Below are 14,708 nucleotides of genomic sequence, written 5' to 3' on the forward strand. Positions count from 1 at the left end.
CATCGTTAAAAAAATATTACATCTGTTTTCTATCAGTATTGTGTGTTGCCTAACCTTGTAGCTGTCAAAGCGAAACCAATCAGCTGTGCTGCGGTGAGTGGTGGCTGTATTTAAAACTTTTAAAAGTTTTGTGATGAGGGTAATAAAAAATGCAACGAATATTGTTTTTTTCAACATTCATGTTACAGGTATTTTCAAATTAAAGCAACATGAGTTTTAAAAAGCCAAAGGAGTCCCTTAAAACAATTAAAAGTATTGTACTTATTCTAGTTGGAGTAGTTTTATTCTAAGGTGATGTTTTAGAGCCCTCAAATGACATGTGTGCATCTTCAAATTGGGAGGAATTGTTTCCTTCTCAGAAAAATGAAAATGCACTTCGTGGCTTGACATGTAGAAGCCAAAAGTTTGCTGCATTATCACTTAGCAAGAATAAAATAGGTAAGTGTGCAGTATTAACTACAGTTACAGTACTATGTATAGTTAAATTTCATTACTAAAGGTGTAACCGATCTGGAAAGTAAAACAAATAAAAGACTACAGGATGACAATAAGGAATTTGTTGTGGCCAATAAAAAACATAAGCCAGAGTCAAACATTTTGGAGGATACATTATTTGACAATATTAATCTTACTCAGGTTTTAATGAACAGTGGTGAGACTTCACCATGTTCCATTTCAAGTACTCCTGAGACACCAAAGTTAGAGCCATTTTCAAGTCATTTAAATAATACAAGAGATCAGTTAGATTCAAGTCAGTTATCTCAGTTTTTTACAAATAGTCAAGTCTTGCATCAGATTGATTCCATTGAGTTGGAAGAAAATAAATCACATGATCACTCTAATCCATTAAAAGTCTCCACTGATAAAAAATCTATAGAGAAAAATTTGGGTAAAAATCTAGGAGATGTATTAAATGATAAAAATCGTGAAGAAATTGAATGGTTTTTCAATCAAGTTGAACACTCTGTCAGTATGATGGGTACAGATTTTCAAAATGATAATGAAAATGTGACAAAAATGTTAGAATCGCTATTTAATACCCAAGCTGGTGGTGCAGTTATAGATAAAACTGTAATTAATGGAAGTGTGATACGTAACAAAATAGATGATCAACTAAGTCTCTCATCCTTCAATGAAAGTTTTGCCAGCGCTCTGAAACAAGTATTGTTGTCAAACGCTGCTAAAGAGGTTGTGATTCCAAAAACTGTAAATAACACTACGATTCAAGAAAACAATTCGAAATTCACTGAAATGGGACCCTTCTATGGATTGCCTTTAAGAATAAAAGAGCTGATAAAGTTATACAAGGGAATCGAAGAACTTTATGGTCAGTTTCAATTGAAACACATTTTATTTAGACTAATTTTTTCGTTCGGTAGATTGGCAAGACGAGTGTCTTAAGCTTCCGGCGATTGAAGAACGCAAAAACCTCATTTACGCCCTTCCAACGAGCGGCGGAAAGACTTTGGTAGCCGAGATACTAATGCTGCGCGAAATTGTCTGTCGAAAAAAAAACGCTATATTTATTTTACCTTTCGTAGCGATAGTCCAAGAGAAGGTTAACATAAGTTTGTAGTTTGAGATTCGTCTTTGAACCGCAGTTTCCAGGTTTGGGCGCTGTCTCCCTTTGCCGTAGCTTTAGATTTTTTGGTGGAAGAATACGCGGCCAGCAAAGGAGTGTATCCACCCAGAAAACGTAGACGCAAAAATTCCATCTACATCGCAACAATTGAAAAAGCGTTAGGTTTGTTGAACAGTCTCATTGAGACCGCCAGAGTGAGTGAGATAGGTTTGATTGTTGTCGACGAGCTTCACTTGATCGGTGAACAAGGCAGAGGATCCACTTTGGAAGCTCTATTAACCAAAATTATGTTAATCGAGGGTATGTTACATTAGTTTTGAATGCGTTGTTCTAAAACTTAGATTCTATCAGACGTACAGATTGTCGGAATGAGTGCAACTATTGGAAATGTAAAGGAATTATGTACATTTATGAATGCAGAAATTTACACGCAGAATTTTAGACCGATTGAATTGGTGGAATATGTGAAGTGTGGGTCTGAAATAGCTAAAGTTAATTACAACACCAAAGAAGATGAAGATGTGTTGACTGTGGTCAGAACAGTGAACGACAATGTAAGTTTTTCGTATATACAGCTTGACAAAAACAGCTTGGCACATGGCTGATGGATGCGTAGTGGACTGCCTTTCCACTAATACCTACATAATTTCTAAAATTTGTATTGTCACTTAAATTTTGCCTCCATTAAACTGTTTTAAATCGATTCGCAATTAGTTTTTGCGTTTTTTCTTAATTTACGCAATCTTTCAGTCATGTAGTGATCGCTGGTTGCTAATCTGTTTTATTTTTTTTTATTGAAACATTGCAGTATCCTGACACTCTAAACAGTATTGACCCAGACAAATTGGGAGTTCTAGTATCGGAAGTGATTCCTAAAGACTCATGTCTGATTTTTTGTCCGTCGAAAAAGAATTGCGAAAATGTGGCTTCTGTGTTATGTAGCGTGTTGAACAAGTGAGTCGTTTTTCATTACATGTTATTAGATTATTAACATACTTTTCAGAAATTTAACTGATTACAACAAAGAGGCGAAAGAGCAAGTTAAAAATAGTCTGAAAGATGAGCGTGGTTCTCTTTGCAAAATTTTCAAAGTGTCTATCCCGTTAGGTGTCGCCTACCATCATTCTGGTATTGCTTTGTTTGTAACAGTTGGGGAAAAATTTAAATGTTGTCGTTTAAGGATTGACCACGGAGGAACGTAAAGTTATCGAAGACGCATTCCGAGCGGGTACCATCTCAGTCATATGTTGCACATCAACTTTGGCAGCTGGAGTTAATCTGCCTGCTAAAAGAGTAATGTTTATAAAATGGCTAGTCACGTGCTAAGGCCGCAATTTGTAGGTTATTCTGAGACAGCCTTATGTAGGTAGAGAATTTATAAGTCTTTCAAAGTACAAACAAATGGTAGGTCGTGCCGGTAGAGCCGGTTTAGGCGAAACCGGAGATAGCATTTTGATTTGTAACGACAAAGATTTGCCGAAAGTAAAAAAACTGCTGATGGCACCCATGGACGAAGCTTTGTCTAGTATGCATCAAGCCGGAGGCAGAGGGCTTAGACATTTACTCTTAAGTTGTATCAGTTTAGGAGTGGCCAATACCAGAGTAGGATTACAACAAGTGTCGAAAAAAACGCTACTCAATATTCAGAGCGAACGACTAGAAGTTAACGTAAAAAAATTAACCGATCGAGTAATCGGCGATCTTTTCAAATTAGGTGCTTTGCAAGAGGCGGATTTGACTAAAGCTGAAAATAACAGACAGTGCGATGTCACAGTGAGAATGGAAACTTCAGTCAGTTTTGAAAAGCGTGTGATTTCATCTCGGATTGATGTTCACTGTTTCAGCTTGCAAGTATTGATGAACCAAATGTAAATGGAAATAAGAGAAAAATCGTTCTGAAAAATGACACAAAGTTAGTGATTAGCAAATTGGGAGCAGCGGCAATCAAAGGTAACTTTGAACTAACGAGAGCGCACATGCTTTATGACGACCTTCATCAAGCCCAAAAGAGTCTTGTACTCCTCAATGAGTTGCATTTATTATATTTGGTCACACCGTATGAGATTGCTGAACAAATCAAACCAAATAAAAATGATTATTACAATATAGTAAGGATGAATTTTTTCCTAATCAACTCGATTAATTTGGATCGTTTTTCAGTATTGCAAGCTGGGACCAGACGCACTGCAGACGGCGCGTATTTTGGGACTGAACGACTCCGTCGCCATAAAGTTCCTCACAAATCAAACAATCAAAGTAATTTTTTCAATCGTTACGTTCGACATTTACATTTTTTTTTTTTCATAGAGCGTGCCCGAGCGTGTTTTAAACAGATTTTTTGTAACACTGATATTGCACGACTTGTGGAATGAGAAATCCGTTTTCGAAGTGTCCGAAAAATATCAAATCAATCGTGGAATAGTTCAGAACTTGATGACTGGATCTGCAACTTTTGCCTCAAATGTTGTTAATTTTTGTGAAGGTTTGGCAGAGTTCTGGACTTTCGCACACCTTATTAAAGGAATGAGTCAACGGTTGTCTCATTGTTGCGTCAGGGAATTACTACCTTTGATGGAACTCCCGGCAGTTCAGCAAGTAAAGTGTTGTTGATTCATTTTCGACGGAGGTAACTAATGTTGCTAATGTTTTAGCGACGTGCCAAGCAACTTTATAATGCTGGTTTTAAATCTGTACGAAGTATAGCTGCTGCCAATGCCGAGGCTTTAGTAGAAACGATTGAGCACATGCCTAGAAGAGTTGCGCAGCAACTAATCGCAGCTGCAAAAGTATGACATTTTTTGTATTTTCAATTATTGTATGAATTCTTATTCTTTTGTAGATGTTAATGCTGGAAAAAGTCGACAATTTACGTGAAGAAGCAGAGGACGTATTAGACGGTATTGAAAACCCGAAACCTTTTTTTGAGTCATAGATACATGTAGTTTAGTGATTTTTGGATAAAATGTGTGCTTTATATTTTTACATAAGAATGTTTATTACCGTTTTTTGTATAAACATGGATATAAGCTAATCGTTGATATTTTTTTCTTATTCTTGATGTCGCTCTCTTTCTTGAAATCCAAGAAGTAGAACAAATTATGTGACAGATCCTTCCAAGTATTTTTAAAGTTGAACTTTTGTACAGCTGCTACGAATTTGTGGACATCTTCGAATCGGCTTTCGACTTCGGCAATTTTCAAAATTCCTCTGAAGAGAATATTAAATCTATACGTAATGAAATCAAAATTAACTTACCCTGGCTTTAAAACTCTGTTCGCTTCCAAAATATAATCATTTAAGTTTGTTCCCATTAACGACAAACAAAATACGGCCACGTCTACGCTGCTGTTTTGTAACGGAACATGAGCCATGTCACATGAGATCACAGACTCGTTTACTGCTACTAAGTCGAATGAATGCACTGTCTGCTCTACAGATTTTGCTAATTCAGCTTCTCCGCAACCAAAGTCCGCTATAACATGTGTTTTGGGCCTACAAAACCATAATTGAAAACAATAATAAATTATAATATTATATTATGTACTACCAACATTTTTTGTATGCTTTTTATGATAATATCTAATGGATTTAGAGGCCATTTATTAACTTGTTGTCGGAAACCTTCATGGTACGCTCTAAAACTTTCAGGATCTTCCGCAAATATTTTCTGTGCCTGCTTACTGTCGCTGGAATAAATTTTTTCGTTGATGAATCTAAACCTGGCAGCTTGAAGCTTTTCCATCATTCTTTCCCTTAATGGTAAGATTCGCCGCTTTCGATTTTTTGTCGAACCGTTTAATACTTGTTGCGATATTTGATTCTTCAACGGAGCGTTTGATGTTTGTTGTAATTTTTCGTTCAACTTTTCCCGCTTATAATCTATTGCTCTTGATTCTTTTTTGGTTTTTTTTAAAATACTGCCTTCTGACAGACAATCTTCCGCTGATGTTACTACATTCTTCTTTTTACTTTGTTTATTTTGGACTCTCGGAACTTCATTTTTACTTTCACTATGAGTATCTGTCAAATTATTCATTCCTTGCAATGTATTCCGGTTTTGCATTTTCTTTTTCCCCTTTTTTCGTTTCACCTTCATCAATTTTTCTTGTGGAAGTCTTTGTGATGGTTTTATCCTTTGGTTTTTTATTTCAACACTCTCTAAGTGCAAACTGTTGGATACAACTTTTTCCTTCTGCTTTCTCCTATTTTTTCTTACATTTTGACTCTGATTTGTACATTTTTTCAAATTCCCCAAAGGGATGTTTTTATGTTTTAGAATTTTTGATTTCTGCAAAACAATGATTGTGATATTAATATTTTTCATTTTTTTTTATTATTTTAAATCAAACGTCAAATCAAATAACTGTTATATATTTATAGAGGAATCACTCTGTATATAAAATTGGACGATAAGCGTTACTTTAGTCACTACTAATCAAATGTTTTTGGGATAACCTCAACCTCTTAATGTACTTACGTTAAATATTTCTTTGCAGGCTGCATCTGCGAGTTTATTACTGTCGAACTTTGTAACTTTAAACAATTCCATCGAGCAAAAGTCAATTTGACCGTAACTAATAAATTAAACACTTCATGTAAATCACGTCAACGCGAATGACAATTCGAGACGGTGTCAAAAGTAACATGTTTCAGAAATGCAGCAAATTACAGGTAATCTCAAAATGAAATTACGTAAACAACATAAAATATATTTTAACGAGCGTAAAATAGTTGTTTAGCTCAGTGTATAACTCGTTAACGTAAGTTATATTTTACATAATGATAGGCTGATATGTTGTAACAATTTTTTGTAGATAATTTTATGGAGCAATGGGGCTGCTTGTCGTGTTCAAACGATCCCTTACGTTACGAATTTTTTATCGGCCCCGTAAGTTGAAACTTGTGCAGTTGTCGACGTCAACTGTGAACAATAGCAAAGGACCTGTAGCTGTCTTAAATGAAAAAATTGACAATGGAGAGTTGTATCGTGATGAAATTCAGTTAAAGATAGGTAAATCTCTACAACGAATCTATGACGAAAGCAAAGACTATAGACCGGTGGAAAAGAATTTGTTTAGGAAATTTTTTTCTAGCGAAACTAAAGCTCCAAAGGGCTTATATATATATGGCGCCGTAGGAGGTGGAAAAACAATGTTAATGGACCTATTTTATAATACCTGTGATATTGACAAAAAATCTCGCATTCATTTCAACGAATTCATGGTAGATGTGCATGAAAAAATTCACGAAACGAAAAAAGACGTCGTTAGAGACTTCTCCGATCGCAAATTGAAACCCTTTGACCCCATACCAATTGTGGCCGACCTGATAAGCGCCAATTCATGGATGATATGTTTTGATGAATTTCAGGTGACCGATATTGCTGATGCGATGATTCTGAAACGACTATTCACCCATCTTTTCAATAACGGTATAGTCATGGTGGCCACAAGCAACAGACCTCCAGATGATCTTTACAAAAACGGGCTGCAAAGGTCCAATTTCCTACCTTTCATACCAGTCTTGAAAAACCACTGCGAAATTATTAGTCTAGACTCGGGAATCGACTACAGACTGAAAGGCCAAACCTCCAAATCCAACTATTTTGTCAAATCGCAACACAAACTTGACCCTATCGAACCCATCTTCAAGTATCTCTGTTCCAAAGAGAACGACGTGGTTCGCAGCCGTACTTTAAACATCCAAGGACGAGACGTGACGTTTCGAAAAGCGTGCGGGGGTGTTCTCGATACGTCGTTCGAGGAGCTGTGCGATCGACCGTTGGGAGCCAACGATTATCTTCACTTGGCTCAATTTTTTCACACCGTAATAATTAGGGATGTTCCTCAGATGAGTCTCAAGATTAAATCGCCGGCACGACGGTTTATCACTTTGATAGACGCGTTGTACGACCATAGAATCAAAGTTGTGGTCTCTGCCGACGTACCCATTAAAGAACTATTTTTGAGTCAGAAACCGGACGCAGGTATTAGCGATGAAAACAGGATGTTAATGGACGACTTAAAAATCGAGAAAGATGACGCAACGGCTAGCATATTTACAGGTGACGAAGAAATTTTCGCTTTTGACAGGACCATATCGCGGTTAACTCAGATGCAGAGTGAAGAATACTGGAACAAAGACGGCACAAGGTGAAGGAGGTCGTCTCTAATTAGACGAGTAATTTATTCGGTCAAAATCTTCAACTCATTAGTCAATGGAATTTGTCACAGTATTCAGAACATTTAGGTAATTAATTTATTGCACTTGCACAGTACACTGTATATTTTTCCTCGGTACTAAAACTGTTAATTAATTTAATGAATAAATCGATGTTTTTGTTGGTGTTTTGATTAATGTCAAAAAGATGTTAGGAATAGGAGTTTGGGCAATAAAAGAATACATCTTGGATCTAAAAAAATGAGAAAGTTTATATGCAAAATCGTTACAATTATTATGTATCACAAATTCTCACATCAATACGTATTACTTTTTCTGCAAGGTTCTTAATTTATAATCAGTATCACAGAAAACCCTTTTGAGATTGTTTTGGAAAATAACGCTAACACCTACGATCCTTACAGAAAGAGTTTAATCACAAAATTAGTTAAAAAGTGTGAAGTCTTCAAACTTTAAGCTACTGCTGGAGTCTAATGTCACGTTATAATTACTAACCTCAAACGTTCAAACTTCCTTCAGTTATTGAATTTTAAAGTAGAGAAACTCATGGTCCATCACCTAATATAAACAAGTGTTGGGAGCGTTACGTTTAAAGCTTTAGTGTTATGAAAACCATTGAGGAAGAAATATGTCCAGTCTTGGGGTTTAAGTAAAGGAATTTTAAAGTATCAGTCTTGAATCGGGAATTATTTTAAAAATCAATTGTTATTAAATGCAAGTTCTTGATGCAATTTTAAGAAAGATTCACAATGAAGTGGAAAAGTTAGGAAGCGAAAAATGTTCAAAAACTAGTATCCCAAGGTGAAATAACGCCCTGTCCATAAGTGTAGTTTGAGGGATCCCCGCAGAGCGCTACTAAACGGGCGCTTTTTGGGGATATTATTCATCTTAAGTTTTTGTCACCGAGAATTTTTCTTGTTCAAATGACATTTTGAATTTGAAGTCAAAATCCTTGTTTTTGCTGCTTTGAAATTAAATTCGTGAATTTTTTCCTTATTGTTCGGTGTTTTTGTGTTTAGTGTTGTTACTGTTCTTTGTTATATTGCATATTTATTATTAATTTTAGTGAAGTGCCCGTTTTGTAGCGCCCTCGTCGGCGGAAATTGCCTCTTTCTCGGAAACATTTTCATAATGCATTTTTAACGAATGAACAGGCCCGTTATAATACTGCAGGTCGTGAATAACGTAATGTTCTTTTAGCAACGGATTGTTAAAATTATGTGATATAGAATAAATGTGCAAGGATCGGGAAGAACACTCGATAGTGGTAAATTATTGTTACATCGCCAAAGAGGACAGACAAGATAACACATGTTTTTAGTAAGAATGTTAATCGAACATTATGTCTGATGCGAATACGGTACGGATATAAAAAAGAATAATGTTGATAAATTAGGAATCGAATAATTAGGAAATGCAAATTCAATCACCTGACTGTACATGAGCATTAGCCACTGTAATAACGCAAGCTCCTGCCCGTCCGGTTATTAACGGAGCCAGTGCAGTCCATTCGTTACTGTTGGGATCATACTGTTCAACAGTTCGCAGATAATGACTGCCATCGTAACCACCCACCGCTACGAGTCTGTCTCCAAACAGACACGCCGCCACCGCATCACGTTTACTCGACAGCGAAGCAATGACTGTCCACGTATCGGTGCCTGAAACAAAATGTCAACACTTTTCAATTCTCATTTCTCTTCAATTCGTACTTACTGGGATCGTATCGCTCGACGCAATCAAATCTGCTCGCCGCTGGATTATTGGCGGGGGCATCTTGTCCGCCTAACGCGTACAAGAACCCGTTCGCAACGGCCACCCCGACGCCGCCTCTCCGTCTGGCCAGCGGCGCGCACATGGTCCATTTGTTAGTGTGCGGGTCGTAACACTCCACCGTTCGCAAACAAGACGCTCCGTCGCGTCCCCCCACGGCGTACAGTTTTCCTTTTAGGACGGCAACTCCCGCCGAACACCTTTGACTCTGCATCGGAGTGACGTAACTCCAAGAACGAACGACAGGATCCCATCTTTCAACGTTGTTTAAGTAGCTCCAACCGTCGTGTCCTCCGACGGCGTATAAGGTACCACCGAGGACCGCCACACCCAACCCGTGTCGGTGGGTGTTCATGGGAGACAGTTGCGTCCAGGAGCCTGTCCCCATATCAAGACATTCCATCGTGTTGAGCGTTTTTAAACCATCTCGGCCCCCGACCACCAGCAACCTGTCAAAAGAATCTGAGTGGTGGTAAATGTAGCTTCCAAACGTACTAACTTGTCCCCTAAGAGAGCAATTCCGAATTGTAGTCGTCTTCCACTCATGTGATGGGCCACTGTCCAAGCGTCGCATCTCGGATCGTAACTTTCTATGGTCGTCGCTCCTTTGTTCTTATCCATGCCCCCCACGACCAGCAGCCGTCCGAGAGTCGCCTTGCGAGGCCTAGTTCTAGAGCTGGCCATCTGAAGATGTCTGTCAGGCAACAGATGCCACTTCAACGCCTCCATTATTAGTTTCTGACAGTCCGGATCTGCATTCACCATTGGCTCAACTTGGTCGGTCAAGAATTCTGGCGAAAGCAGAGGCAGCTTGACGTAGGCGAGTAAACGACCAATCATTGCTTTCCTGTTGGCCATATCGTGTTGGATCCAACTCATCGCAGCGTGGAATATGTGTTCTTCAGACAAAACGTTCAGATCGTCGTTGGACAAGAGATTTATCATCTGTTCCACGCTCAGTTGAAGAAATTCTTGATTTTTTATCACCTAATCAAAAGAGGAAGTGTTTTGGGTAATTGTTTTCCTCACGTAATGAACACATACTTGCATGAAATTCTGGCTGGTGTAAGCGTTCGCCTCTTGCAAAAGGCTGGTGCAGGCTTGGTGTTCAGCGAATACTGCAATTCCCAGGCAATTGCTGGGGTGCAACTGATGGGCGAGGAATCGCGAACAAGCTTCGACGACCTCGTGGAGTTGCATAAGACAAGCGGTGGCTAGGAGGGTTTCCACGTTGTCCTCTCTAATATCTATGGCTCCAGTATAACAGTAATTGACCACAGCTTGCAAGACGTCACCGTTTACGTCGCCAAGCGTAATTTCCGATTCTCCCGATTCGCGCAAGTTGCCAGTGAACATAGCCGCGAAGTACTCACTGGCAGCTGACAGAACCAACCTGTGCAGATGATTGCAGTAAAAAATAAATTGAAAAGCTAATGGTGATTTAGTTTCGAAAACAAATTAGAAAAAACAACAACAGAAAAACGAGGAACTACTTTTTGCAATGAGTCATCTGTTGTGTTATTTCAAATTACATTTTGCAATTTGTAATAACTTGAGTTTTCCTCACCTGTGTGCCTGTACTTTTTTTCCGTTGTTTCCAGCAATGAGAGTTACGTCACATAATTTTCCTGCCTGCAAGTAGTTCTGCATGCAAGAAAGGCTATGTTCAGCGTGACCCTCACAACGGAACTGTTCATCTTGAGAAGTGGCTGAACCAGCTGAAAACAATGATAATCGACTAAAATCTCTTGGTATATTTTCACTTCCAACTAGACTTCCACTTGTAGAAACAGAGTCCCTTGAGGGACTACCCAGATTTCCCGGAAGTGACATCGCTTTAATTCTTTCACTTCCAATGTTTCTATTTTTTTAAATCGGTTACATGAACTGAAACAATGGCATTGACCAATACAAATAAGTATTAAAAAAATACCCTTACTCACATAAAATACGAAATACTTACAAGTTGTCAACGATTAACATGCAACTTCTTCAAAGAAAAACATTGACAATTACAAGAAAAACAACTACGACATTTGACAGTTGACACGTACCAACACAGAACCGTACCCGTCCCGTACGAAACGTACGAACAAAAGCACGCGATCACACGGATTACTAATATGCGCGATCAGTCGCGACGCGATTCGATTTCTCTTATCTTAACATCGTCGAACTTAAATTAAGTTTGCACTAAGGTTATGGTACTCCTTATTGGTGGTATTGGCATGGTATTGGTCCGATTGTTCGACAATATGATCTGTGATATGATCTTGAGTGTCAATTTTTTAGTTTTTACGCATGCGTTTGTAAAATTTCATAAAGCTCCAATCAAAACGTTGAAATTGTTAGTTGTACAGTAGTACAGTTGCGAAACAGAATTTCGGACAGCATTTTCTGTCACTTCAACAAAAAAAAATATAGCCGTCACTATCTTGACATGCACATAAAACATAAAGTGTAAATAAATCTTTAAGAACCGTAACCCCACTTTCAATTTTCAATTCTTGTCATTTTGACATGCATATTGTTATTCTGCCAATCAGTTAATAGCTATTTATGCACCAAGGGCGTTACAACGATGATTACGCCCGGAGAACGATGAATCCAAATCGAGGGCTTTAGCCTGAGAGATGGATATCGTTCGATGGGCGTAATCATTCGGTGATGCCGTGGTGCATACAAGATTTTATTTTTCACTACGTGTTCTTAAAAAAAAAAAATTGGCATCTTTGCAATTATGAATTGATGAGGGCATTATGAATTCATTACGCCCGGTTATTCTTATTACGCCCGCTTATTCTTATTACGCCCGCTTATTCTTATTACGCCCGCTTATTCTTATTACGCCCGCTTATTCTTATTACGCCCTGTATTATGCCCCGGTTGTTATGGACATGTTTACGTATTTCGTATCCTAGGATGCAATTATACTAAAGTGAAAAATAAAACAAAGCTCAGATATTCCAAAATTCCGACATGAATGAACAAAATTAGAGCAGTCGTACATAGATAACCTGAGGTAAACGTTCTGTGTACAGAAAATGCCAAAATAATTTCGAGTTTTGAAATTTACCACCCAAAAAATACCAAACATAACCAGGACGGTAATCATAATGACAATACAACATGGTGATAAATTATGGTTATGATATTTACGACCGTTTTACAACGGAGCATTTTCCACTGCGTCAAAGTATGATTTTGACGACCAGTTTTTTTGCTCGCGACAGTACCTATTAATCGCTTATTATTGTGGAAAATATGAAATGTGCCACCTACGGAGCAAAAACTTTTACTAAAGAGTAAAGACTGTATTTTCAACCCCCCCAATGATTACACCGTATCATTGAGTTGTTCTCTGATCCGAACCACCAAAATGATTGTGACAACGTTGTGTGTCATTATGTACTTATATTGTATATAACGGTATTATGCCGATATGGGTTATATAACAGACGAGGTTGAGATATTGTAAAATCGAGGCGGAGCCGAGATTTTATAATCAACCGAGTCTGTTATATCCATATCGGCCGTATGTTGTTTTATAGTTTTCTTTATACCAATAATACTTAACATTTAATGATGATTTATTTGTAAGACTGACATTTCTCTTTACTTCAAAAATTAAATTTAGTTGTCATTTGTGCCGTAATCGTAGCAACGGCAGCAGAAATAACGGCCTCGGTCTGATAATTTTGAATAACGGCCTAGACTGTTATAGGTGTCATATCAATCAAGCATTGAGTACTGATAAATCCTAATAACAGTATGGTATAAAGAAAATTATTTTAAGGGCCGGTTGTATTGTATTCTCAATTTGGTTGTAGGTCGTAAAATTTTATTGCATATTATGAGGGATTAACAGGCACAATGGTTGGGTTTGAAAAGGTTGGGAAGCGGCGCGTGCCGTTTTCCGTACAATGCAAATATACAAAATGTACAATACAACCCTGCTTAAAATATTACCTGCTAGTGGTAAACTAGGATTTATAAGCCCCCCAAGATCTTTAACTTAAAGTACCATAAAATTTTACGATCTACAACCAAATTGAAAACACAGTACAGGGTTATAACTTTCATTTAAACTATTTTGCCGTAAAATTATTAGGGGAGCCAATAACTGAAACTCTTTATTTTTACATGTAAAATCCTATGTCTCGTAAACCAATTCTACACCCGGTATATATATTCGGTTTACAACGTTCTACGGCGTCTTCCGATATCCATTTTCCACTGTCTTCTGTCATTACATTGTTCTTCGTTGAGTCCTCTTTATCTCAACTCCTCTCGTATACCTTCTGTCCAGCTTCGTCTTGGCCTTCCTTTTCTTCTTCTACCCTGTAGTGTCCATAATAGTACTTGTTTTGAAAGTCTCTCCTTTTCCATTCGTACCACATGCCTATACCATCTCAGTTGGTTAGTTCTAATGTCTTCCGCTATTGTGGTGTTAACCTTCATGATGTCTCTAATTCTCTCATTTCTTATTCGTTCTCTTCTTGATCTTCCTGCTGATCTTGTCCAGAAATCCATTTCTGTTGTGAGGAGCATGTTCTCTGATCTTTTCTTTAGCGGCCATATCTCATTCCTGTATGTCACTATGCTCTTTATGATGGTATTATATATTCTCTTTTTGTTATCTTTTGAGATGCCTTGGTCCCACAATACGCTGTTCAATACTGAGATCGCTTTTCTGCCTTGTGTATACCTTTCTTTGATGGTTTTATCTATCGTTCCGTCTCTTGTTATGTTAATTCCTAGGTACTTATATTCTTCGCATCGTCTTATAATCTGTCCCGTATTTAGCGTCAGGTCTTGTTGTGTACCTCCTATGCACATATATCGAGTTTTATCGATGTTGACCTCCAAACCCCATATACGGTACTCTTCAATGATTTTTCGAGTCATATACTCGACATCGTTGTGATCTTGTGCTATAAGTATTTGATCATCTGCGAAACACAGCGTGTATAACGTCTTTCCTTCTAGTGGAACACCCATAGTTCTACATTTTCTTTTCCATGTGTTTAATACTTGTTCTAAGTATATTTTAAATAGTGTAGGGGATAGGCAGCATCCTTGTTTCAGTCCTTTATTTATTTGGAATTCTTGTGATGTTCTATTTCCTATTCTGACTTTGGTTTTGCTTTCTTCGTATAATTGCCTTACGGCC

At 37.8% G+C, this 14,708-nt stretch overlaps 4 protein-coding genes across 5 annotated transcripts; 2 read left to right on the top strand and 2 right to left on the bottom strand.

The window, feature by feature from the left end:
- The first annotated feature begins 4 nt into the window (after positions 1 to 4).
- On the top strand, positions 5 to 4,613 carry mus301 (mutagen-sensitive 301). The gene is made up of 16 exons (XM_069054799.1): positions 5 to 139; positions 189 to 252; positions 304 to 438; positions 500 to 1,327; positions 1,380 to 1,558; positions 1,609 to 1,882; positions 1,934 to 2,136; positions 2,391 to 2,536; positions 2,586 to 2,710; positions 2,763 to 2,875; positions 2,924 to 3,373; positions 3,427 to 3,690; positions 3,743 to 3,838; positions 3,890 to 4,177; positions 4,234 to 4,368; positions 4,422 to 4,613. The coding sequence occupies exons 2-16, from the start codon at positions 210 to 212 to the stop codon at positions 4,512 to 4,514; spliced, it is 3,372 nt and encodes a 1,123-aa protein (XP_068910900.1). The 5' UTR covers positions 5 to 139; positions 189 to 209; the 3' UTR covers positions 4,515 to 4,613.
- Positions 4,553 to 6,198, bottom strand: LOC138135861 (uncharacterized). Its single transcript, XM_069054807.1, has 4 exons — positions 6,060 to 6,198; positions 5,134 to 5,870; positions 4,838 to 5,074; positions 4,553 to 4,789 (listed from the first exon to the last, which is right to left on the bottom strand). Exons 1-4 carry the CDS (start codon positions 6,129 to 6,131, stop codon positions 4,579 to 4,581), a joined length of 1,257 nt encoding a protein of 418 aa, XP_068910908.1. The 5' UTR covers positions 6,132 to 6,198; the 3' UTR covers positions 4,553 to 4,578.
- A 4-nt stretch (positions 6,199 to 6,202) lies between these two features.
- LOC138135860 (putative ATPase N2B) lies at positions 6,203 to 7,925 on the top strand. Its single transcript, XM_069054806.1, has 2 exons — positions 6,203 to 6,342; positions 6,397 to 7,925. The coding sequence occupies exon 2, from the start codon at positions 6,413 to 6,415 to the stop codon at positions 7,736 to 7,738; it is 1,326 nt and encodes a 441-aa protein (XP_068910907.1). The 5' UTR covers positions 6,203 to 6,342; positions 6,397 to 6,412; the 3' UTR covers positions 7,739 to 7,925.
- Positions 7,926 to 7,988: 63 nt separating this feature from the next.
- LOC138135859 (kelch-like protein 5) lies at positions 7,989 to 11,798 on the bottom strand. 2 transcript variants are annotated; one of them, XM_069054804.1, is made up of 6 exons: positions 11,499 to 11,798; positions 11,103 to 11,422; positions 10,580 to 10,928; positions 10,035 to 10,522; positions 9,479 to 9,984; positions 7,989 to 9,423 (listed from the first exon to the last, which is right to left on the bottom strand). In XM_069054804.1, exons 2-6 carry the CDS (start codon positions 11,366 to 11,368, stop codon positions 9,185 to 9,187), a joined length of 1,848 nt encoding a protein of 615 aa, XP_068910905.1. In that variant the 5' UTR covers positions 11,369 to 11,422; positions 11,499 to 11,798; the 3' UTR covers positions 7,989 to 9,184. The 2 variants fall into 2 exon arrangements, with proteins under 2 accessions (XP_068910905.1, XP_068910906.1); XM_069054805.1 differs by having other exon boundaries at positions 11,479 to 11,798.
- Positions 11,799 to 14,708: the final 2,910 nt, after the last annotated feature.

This window comes from Tenebrio molitor, chromosome 7, assembly GCF_963966145.1.
Source record: "Tenebrio molitor chromosome 7, icTenMoli1.1, whole genome shotgun sequence".
Classification (NCBI taxonomy): Eukaryota; Metazoa; Arthropoda; class Insecta; order Coleoptera; family Tenebrionidae; genus Tenebrio; species Tenebrio molitor.